The sequence below is a fragment of the Cebus imitator genome, unplaced genomic scaffold, assembly GCF_001604975.1.
Source record: "Cebus imitator isolate Cc_AM_T3 unplaced genomic scaffold, Cebus_imitator-1.0 Scaffold280, whole genome shotgun sequence".
Classification (NCBI taxonomy): Eukaryota; Metazoa; Chordata; class Mammalia; order Primates; family Cebidae; genus Cebus; species Cebus imitator.
In genome coordinates this window covers 3714188-3722714 of record NW_016107595.1, presented here as the reverse complement: position 1 = coordinate 3722714, position 8527 = coordinate 3714188, and the positions used below count along the sequence as shown (strand labels likewise).

The window sequence follows — 8527 nt, the reverse complement described above, 5'->3', positions numbered from 1 at the left end:
CCTCGGCCTCCCAAAGTGCTGGGATTACAGGCTTGAGCCGCCGCGCCCGGCCCCAGATTAAATAATTTTATAGAACTAATCACAAAACTAGGCAAGGCACTATACTTACTTTTACCAGTTTATTATTTAAAAACACAACTCAAGAACAGCCAAATGGAAGAGATGTACAGAGCCAGAAACAGTGGTAGGGTAAGATGAGGTGGGCAGGTAATTCTGGAAATAACTGTGATTAAAGAAATTCCCCATTTTTTGTGTATTCTCCAGGAACAGCTTAATGAAGGGAAATATCCTTCCCATTATGACTTAGAGGATGCTCCCTTTTGTACCTACCACAAAGATGGACACGGATTGCAAATTCCCATTGTTTATATAAACAATCACCTCGGTAGCTTAACCTTCAGTGGTCAAAGCAAAATACTTGTTAACCAAACTTCGCTTACGTTTCTTTCCCACAGGCCCCTGAACTTTGAGCCACCCAAAGCCTAAGTCAACATAGGACCCCTATTTATGGCCCTCCTAAAAACAGAATGACTTCAGGGTGAAACGTTCTCTGATTTGTGATCTGATTTTGCTACTCTCCATCCTGTACCTCCCTTGCCACCTTCTTTGGAATCTTGTTTGCTCCTCCCTATGAAATAATCCCCTTTCGCCTAACCTTTGAGATCCTCAAAGATCTCATAGTTGGTACTTTTTCTCTGCTGCGATACTCCTTAAGTAACTTCCTATGTAAATCCAAATTAGTTTTATTTGACAAAGCCTAGAAGCAGTCCCAGAACAATAATTCCATCCTAGTAAGGGCCTCTCAACTATGCTTCTGTCTCAGCCCTAACTGCATCTGCCTGTGGACTTCCAGCTTACCAGGTTTATATATCTTGTGTCAGCACAAAAGGCTCCTTCCATGGTTGGTGTGAGCAGGCTGGGACCTGCAGGGCAAACGTCCCTGCGGGTCCAATATTGAGGGCCAAGGAGGAACCAAATGGACCTTCAATGACCTCCTTTTGCAGGCTTAAGACTGGGCTTAGCTTGCAGTCACTAGGCTAAGACTTCTACTTTCCAGCCAGGCTCATTCACTTAGTTTTAAATTTAAAAAATACTTAAGTGTTTGAAAAATCTAGCAAGAATCACTCAAACCTAGGGTTATAAAAAAGAAAGGAAAACTGTAAGGCGCTTACATTTTATACTCCAAGAAGAAAAGCCAAAGTATCTATCCCTTTCAGAAAATGACCATGTAATTTATTTCCATGATAACAAATCATTTAGTAAACAATTAACCCTATGTGAATACTTCAAGGAGGTGCCAAGTCTCACCTCCTAAAACATAGCCTTAATCTCAAACATCCAGATAAGGGCATGGAGAATAGAGATATTCACTGTCATAAATTCTCTACTCTGCAAAAAAGAACAACTGATGTTGTGATGAATCTGTGTAATTTGACAATTAATATAACACGCTTTGTTGTGGAAATGTACTCATTTCCTACTGCCATAACGGAAAAAAAAGATTATCCCTATCCTTTTACTGATAACATTCCCAAAGCCCTGAGATTCTGTTTGCAATCACCCACCAAACAAACAAAATATAGGCCTGAGAAACTTACTATCCTCACTCTAGTGAAGAAATAAGTAAATAACAATTTTTAACAAATGGAATATATGACTACTTAATTTTTTTCCTGAAATTCACCACCTTAATGCCCTTTATATGTTCTTACCTTTCAAGATCTACTGATAAAATACAATTTACACTTAATTAAAAACTGAAGTTAAGTAAGTACAGAAATCCTTCCAAGGTGACAAACTCAGGAAACGGCAATGCTGACTGGAACAGACATATCTGTCTTAAATGTCAAGTCAAGCCATTCTATCACTTAGGACATTTTCCCACCCACATCCTGCTCACTGAAGTGGACAATAACCATTCTACCAAGAGCCACTGTGCTGTGCCCCACTGTGTCCCTTAGACACATTTTGCTTTGCAGGTTTTTGCAAATCCTTACTGGGTTGGGCGTTCCTTGTCCTTGGGGATGTTTTTTCTCTCTTCATCAGTCTGCGAAAATTTTTTCCTCCACACCAGCATCCAATTGCCTGGCCAGCACTGTATCTCTAAGGAATGGAAATTGGGATTGGGGAAGAAAATCTTTATGTCCTAAGGGATTTGCTTTTGGAGGAAAGGTATGTCTGATTTCTCCCAGGCACAGTGTACCAACTACTCCAGACAGGCTACATTCTCACACCTCAGGATGCCCCTGAGAGGGGATGACCCAGGCGCTGATATTCACCAGACACTTCAGGAGACAGAGCCACTGTGCGCATCTTGGGTCATCCCCAGACAGTTCTGAAACTCAAAACCAGGAAAATAACACAGGGTGGCTGAGGATGCATCATTGCCCTGTGAAGTTTCCAAAGTGGAACCTCAACCCAAAAATATTCTGATGAGGTATCTGCACCTAGGAAAGATTAAAGGGAGATCAGCACAAAGGTTTTGGTTTTTGGTTTTTGGTTTTTTGTTTCTTTTTTTGAGACGAAATCTCACTCTGTTATCCAGGCTGGAGTGCAGCTGCGTGATCTCGGCTCACCCGTCTCCCGGGTTCAATCAATTCTCCTGCCTCAGCCTCCCAAGTAGCTGGGATTATAGGCGCACGCTACCATGCCCTACTGATTTTTATATTTTTAGTAGAGATGGGGTTTCACCATATTGGTCAAGCTGGTCTCAAACTCCTGACTTAAGGTGATCCACCCACCTTGGCCTTCCAAAGTGCTGGGATTACAGGCATGAGCCACTGCACCTGGTCTTTTTTTTTTTTTTTTTTCCAGTGGAGTGTTGGGATTACTCTCCCCTTTCACCTCCTATAAAATATTTGCAAATGAAAAATAATTCTTTTTAAAGAAATGCCATCCAATGCTCTTTGAAATAATTATTAATCAAAATACTGTGTCTGAAATGTACAAAAAAGGACTAATAGCTGATAATGTTGTGAATTAGAAGTTGGTATTGAAGAATGTCATGGAAAGAACTGAAAATTTAAAAATTGACTGAAAGCCAGAGTTAGGCCGGGGCAACAGTGGTAGATCTGAGACTCTGTCACACATTTGGAAAATGCAGGAGAAAACTATTTCTCCTGTGGACTGTTAATTAAATAGCAGGCAATTAGAATGAGGCGGGTCTAGTGTCCTGAGTTCCTATATTAAATAAATAAAGGCAAATACATTTCTTGTAAATTGCCATCTTAGGAGGAAACAAAATTCAGATTTAAGCAACCACAAACCTTCAGTTAACTTCTGATTACATAACCAGGCAATGACAACCTGAATAGTCTAAATAAGATGACTACATAACTGGAATGAGTCAGTTACTGAGTTCAGTTTGCTTCCTCATGCACCTTATAAAATCTTTCTTTCAAGCCCTTCGACTGGACCCCCAAACCACAAACCGTGGCTGGGTGCTCTCCGATCACGAATCACTGTTAACTTTAATAAAGTTTTTAACATTTTAAAGTGAATCCATTTGTTTTAGACTGAGGACCCCCGGGATCACAGCTCCTCCCACGCACAAACCACACACGGAGTCTGGACTCTGCCCCGAGGACTCTGCCATTGTTCCCGCAATCCGGACAGACGCAGAACGCGAGAGGCGCTTCCCAGGGTGGGCTGCAGGCGGGATGCGGGAGAACCGAACGGGATGCCAGCCCAGGGTGCCGGCTGCTGGCCCACCTTGCACCGCGTGACCGGAGGGGACCGAGGGCCGAGCTGCGCCTACGGGGACTCAAGTCCGCAGACACCGGAGCTGACAGCGGGGAGGCCAGGGTCCCGGCACAGCCGGTTCAGGCCGGTTTCAACCAGCCCTGCCCCCACCTCGGGACACGGCCTGGCACACTCACCATTCTTCGGCTTCCGGGATGTCCTGGAGTCTTAGCTCTGCATCTCACAGCATCTGCCGGTCACAGGGCGACAGAGGCTGCGACAGTGTCACCGGAACCTCCTAGAGCAGAGGGTACTAAGCAACGAAGATGGACCCTGAGCTCCGGCCGGACCGAGACAAAGGCCCCGCCAGCTCCAGGATACCGCCCCCTCCTCGCTGGATGCGCACCTCATTGGACAGTTCCCACTCTAGAGCCCATGATTGGATACAGTTCTATGCCCCACCCCCTTCGGTCATGAGTGACAGGAGACTTGATCTGACACTGGGTTGAATAAGGCCAAGAATTACAGGTTTTTCCTGAACTCTTTTTTCTGGCGCGCTTCCTCCCTACATTGGAAACTGGCCTTGCCTGGGGAACATTTGCATTTAACTTTGTATATAAGGTTATCTTTATGTGTGGATATACAAATGGTATTCACGAATGGAAACAATACGACAATTATTTTAAAATTTCAGATTTCATCATTTTCCTAGCCTCCGGTCTTTTGAACAGGCAGCCTGAGACGTCACAAGGGAGGCAGGTCACTAAGAAATAAAATGCGAGGCACATATGAATCTTAAATTTTCTAGTAGCCACATTTTTAAAAAGAAACCAGGCGTGATAGCCTGTGCCTGTAGTTCTACCTACTACGGAGGCTGAAGTGGAGCATTACTTGAGACCAGGAGTTTAAGACCAGCCCTGGCAATATAGCAAGACCCATCTCTACAAAAAAAATAATTTAAAATTTAGCCAAGCCTGGTGGCGCATGCCTGTAGTCCCTGCTACTTAGAAGGCTGAGGCGGGAGGATCGCTTGAGCCTGGGAAGTCAAGACTGCAGAGAACCATGATCACACCATTACACTACAGCCCGGGTGACAGAGTGAAACCCTGTTTCAAAATAAAAGATCTCTGAAGAAGGCATTTTCTTTTTCTGCAATTTAGCCAAACAGTTAAATATGTCTTAAAGTCATCTTCTAATTTTTAACAGGGCAAGGATGTTTTCTAAAATCCCAATCTCCAGAGTTGCTATGGGGCAAATCCCTCCAGCATACATGAAAATCACCCACAGCTAATGCATTCCTCATCAGTTCCAGCGCTTCTTACTTCCCCCTGGCACATAAGAATCACCTGCGGGGCCGGGTTTGCGCCTGTAATCCCAGCACTTTGGGAGGCCGAGGCAGGCGGATCACCTGAGGTCAGGAGTTCAAGACCAGCTTGGCCAACCTGGTGAAACCCCCATCTCTACTAAAAATACAAAAATTAGCCAGGTATGGTGGTGCACGCGTGTAATCCCAGGTACTCAAGAGGCTGAGGCAGAAGAATGGCTTGAACCTGGAGGCAGAGGTTGCTGTGAGCTGAGATTGCACCATTGCACTCCGGCCTCCAGTCGGGCATGGGCTTCGCCATTTTCGCTTCAGCTCGCACTGCGTCTCTTTGTTCAGGAAACAGTAGAGGACAGTCACCACCAGGCCCCGGAACGACCTAAGGAACGGTTCAGACAGAATCTGGAATTTGGAGGAGATGTTGATGGGTAACACAGCAAACACCATGTAGTGGATGCCAAACAGTGGGATGAGCAGGAGCTTGGACCAGTACAGCCTCTTGTACTGTGACTGGTCATTGCCGCTGACATCTGGGGACATTAACTTCTGCAGCAAAATTCTTATGATACTGATGAAAAGGACAAAATTGACAATGATGGAGATTAAAATCGTTATTCGTATGACCCACCAGGGCACACTGTGGTCGTTTGTATCCCAGCAACCGGGATAGCAACCAGGAAAGCTTCTGCTTCCATGGACATCGTGGAAATGGATGCAGCTGTCAGTACCCAAAGCTCCCCAGCCCCCGGGAATCAGATCGCCACCATTTGAAGCCACATATCACTCTGCCAGACCCCCACCCAGGACTGGCCCTAAGAGGATCCGAGCCCACCTACCTGCGCTCTGTGTCTGTGGGCTGGGGCTGGGCCAGGGCCTGCTGGAGCTCAGAGCCTGGCCTGGAGGGGCTGGCCAGCAAGGATGAGGAGGTTGGTGGCAGCTCCTGGAAGTCCCTGCTTTCATCATCTGCTGACAGGGATCACAGCCGCTCCCAGGAGTCTCTGCCTCAGTTCCACCTTGTACAAGAGCTCATGGCGTCACTTCAGAGCCTGGACATTGAGAACAGTCAGAATGTGGCATGTGGCATCTGCATGGACAAAGTGTGGGACAAGCCAGAGGCCCAGCAGGTCTTGGGCATCCTGCCCAACTGTAGCCACGCTCACTACCTGGGCTGCCTGCGCACCTGTCGGAAGAACCTGCAGGACTTCCCGCTGGATGTCATCGAGGTCTGTCCCCTGTGCTGTGTCCATTCCAGCTACATCATCCCCCACAAGTTCCGGGTGAGCAGGGGGGCTCAGAAGGAGCAACTCATCAGGAACGTTAAGGCTTGGACTAGGTGCCGGGCCCAGCATTGTTCCTGAGGGGTGCTGAGCCAGAGTACAATGCATTCTTCACAAACAGTGCCCTGGCCGTGACCTTCTGGGGTTCAGAACTCCCACAGGACCCCAACAGTTCTTGCCATGACCTTCTGCAACCAGGATCAATGTGAGGGAGATTGGGGTGAGGGGAAGGCATACATACACATATATGCACAAACACATATGCATACACATGCATACACATACATGTATACAAACACATATGTGTGAACACGCACATATATAAACATATGCACATATACACATACACATGTATACATACACATACACATGTATATACACGTATATACACATACATGTATACATACCCATATATACATATATGTATATATAAACACACACATGTGAATATATGATCTGTTTAATTCTGCATCTTGAAATCTAGGAAGAATTTTAGATTCTTCTGGGTGGGAACTGGGCCAGAAATCAGACAGGGGTGAGTTCCCTATCTTCCTGTCCCGTCCTTGTGCCCCATGGCTTTGCTATTCTGCTCTTCTGCACTGTAACAGGACCCTGTAAAACTCTCTTCTTATTGTTTATATGTCCTCAGTGCAATCACAACCTGAAACATCCCTTATCGAAGCTATAATGCGTGTCAGGGAAGAAAAAAATCTCTTCAGCCAATAGGAGTAGGCCACGCCCAACTGAGGGGCTTATAAAAGACAGTATCTTTTTTGCATTTTTAGTAGTGACGAGGTTTTTTTTCTTTCCTAGGACCATCACAGGTTGTGTCATTTACAGAGACTGGGGAGTCACCTAAACTCCTCTTTACTATAGCCCAATCCAAATGAGGAGAAATTCCAAAGAAAACAAACTCAAAGCCAGAAACAGCACTGCTAGGTTAGGCAAGAATTTGACTCTTCCAAGAAACAGAGGATGGGCCAGGCGTGGAGGCTCATGCCTATAACCCCAGCACTTTGGGAGGCCAAGGCGGGTGGATCACCTGAGGTCGGGTGTTCGAGACTAGCCTGGCCAATATGGAGAAACCCCATCTCTACTAAAAATGCAAAATTACCTGGGTGAGGTGGCGCATGCCTGTAATCCTAGCTACTCGGGAGGCTAAGACAGGAGAACTGCTTGAACCTTGAACCCGAGAGGTGGATGCTGGGAACCAGCCCAGCCCCAAACACGGGTGCCCTTAGTCCCGGCAGTGACGAGGGATTGAGAAAAGGAAATAAAACAGAGACACAAGAGTAGAATTCACAGCATGGGTCCAGGGGACCAGCGCAAGCAAGGGAACCGCCTTGGCCCTGAGCTCTGGGCTCCAAACACTTTTACTATGCATAACCTCATTGATCTTATGGGCACGGAAGGGGAGGGTAAAGGAGTGGGTAAGATAGCCCATCAGAGGCCGGGCGCAGTGGCTCACGCCTGTAATCCGAGCACTTCGGAGGCCAAGGCGGGCGGATCACCTGAGGTCGGGAGTTGAAGACCAGCCTGACCAACATGGTGAAACCTCATCTTTTTTTTTTTTTTTAAAAAAAAAAAAAAGATAGCCCATCAGAGAGCACTTGAGATCCTTCTAAGACATGCTAAACTAGCACTCTGAGTTCATCACCAATAGTTATCAGGGTGCAGCTGCATCAGAAGTACATCGGATTAGGAGACATCCGGTCTGACCACTCCCAATGCATCAAGGGGCTTTTATCTCCCGTGCACTGAGTACATAGAGAAATTAAAATCACTCCATATTTTGAGAACCTAGGCAGAGCCTGAGGAGTTCCATGGTGTCTGCCCTGCAAGGCTTTTCTCCTCCTTGCCAGCTCCCATCTGCAAAGACCCTCCCAGATCTTGTGAGCAGAGGTTTCCTCCCATCTGAGAGATCTTTGTATAAGCCCTCTTTACGAGGCTCTCAGGCAGACTCCATGTTGAGAAGGCATTCGTGGGACCAGAGCAGCATCCCTGCTCTGCAACCACCAGAGGCGTTCCCTGGTGTGATTGCGCTCTCCGACAGTCTTTACCTTAGGCCTCCTGTTGCCACTTAATTTCTAATTAACTGCAACAATAATATAGTTTAGTTTGGTGTAGAAACTTCAGTGTACTCTGAGCCAAGCAAGCTTATAATTACTTAGCTAGAATTAACATAGGTCTAATTCTATGTTAGACCTGGCCATCTTGACCCACAATGGACGTTGTGGTGAACTGAGAT

The 8527-nt window shown here is 46.3% G+C and overlaps 1 protein-coding gene across 3 annotated transcripts in view; it reads right to left on the bottom strand.

Moving 5' to 3' along the window:
• Window positions 1-4076, bottom strand: part of LOC108284604 (zinc finger protein 682) — an 18748-nt gene extending 14672 nt beyond the window's left edge. For 2 of the 3 annotated variants that reach the window (XM_017501399.2, XM_037728805.1), the window contains exon 1: window positions 3879-4076. In XM_017501399.2, the coding sequence (XP_017356888.1) occupies window positions 3879-3881 (3 nt within the window). In that variant the 5' untranslated portion in view covers window positions 3882-4076. Of the gene's footprint in view, window positions 1-3711; window positions 3810-3878 lie in introns of those variants that run through there. The other variant, XM_017501398.2, reaches the window with a different exon arrangement.
• Between the last annotated feature and the right edge of the window lie 4451 nt (window positions 4077-8527).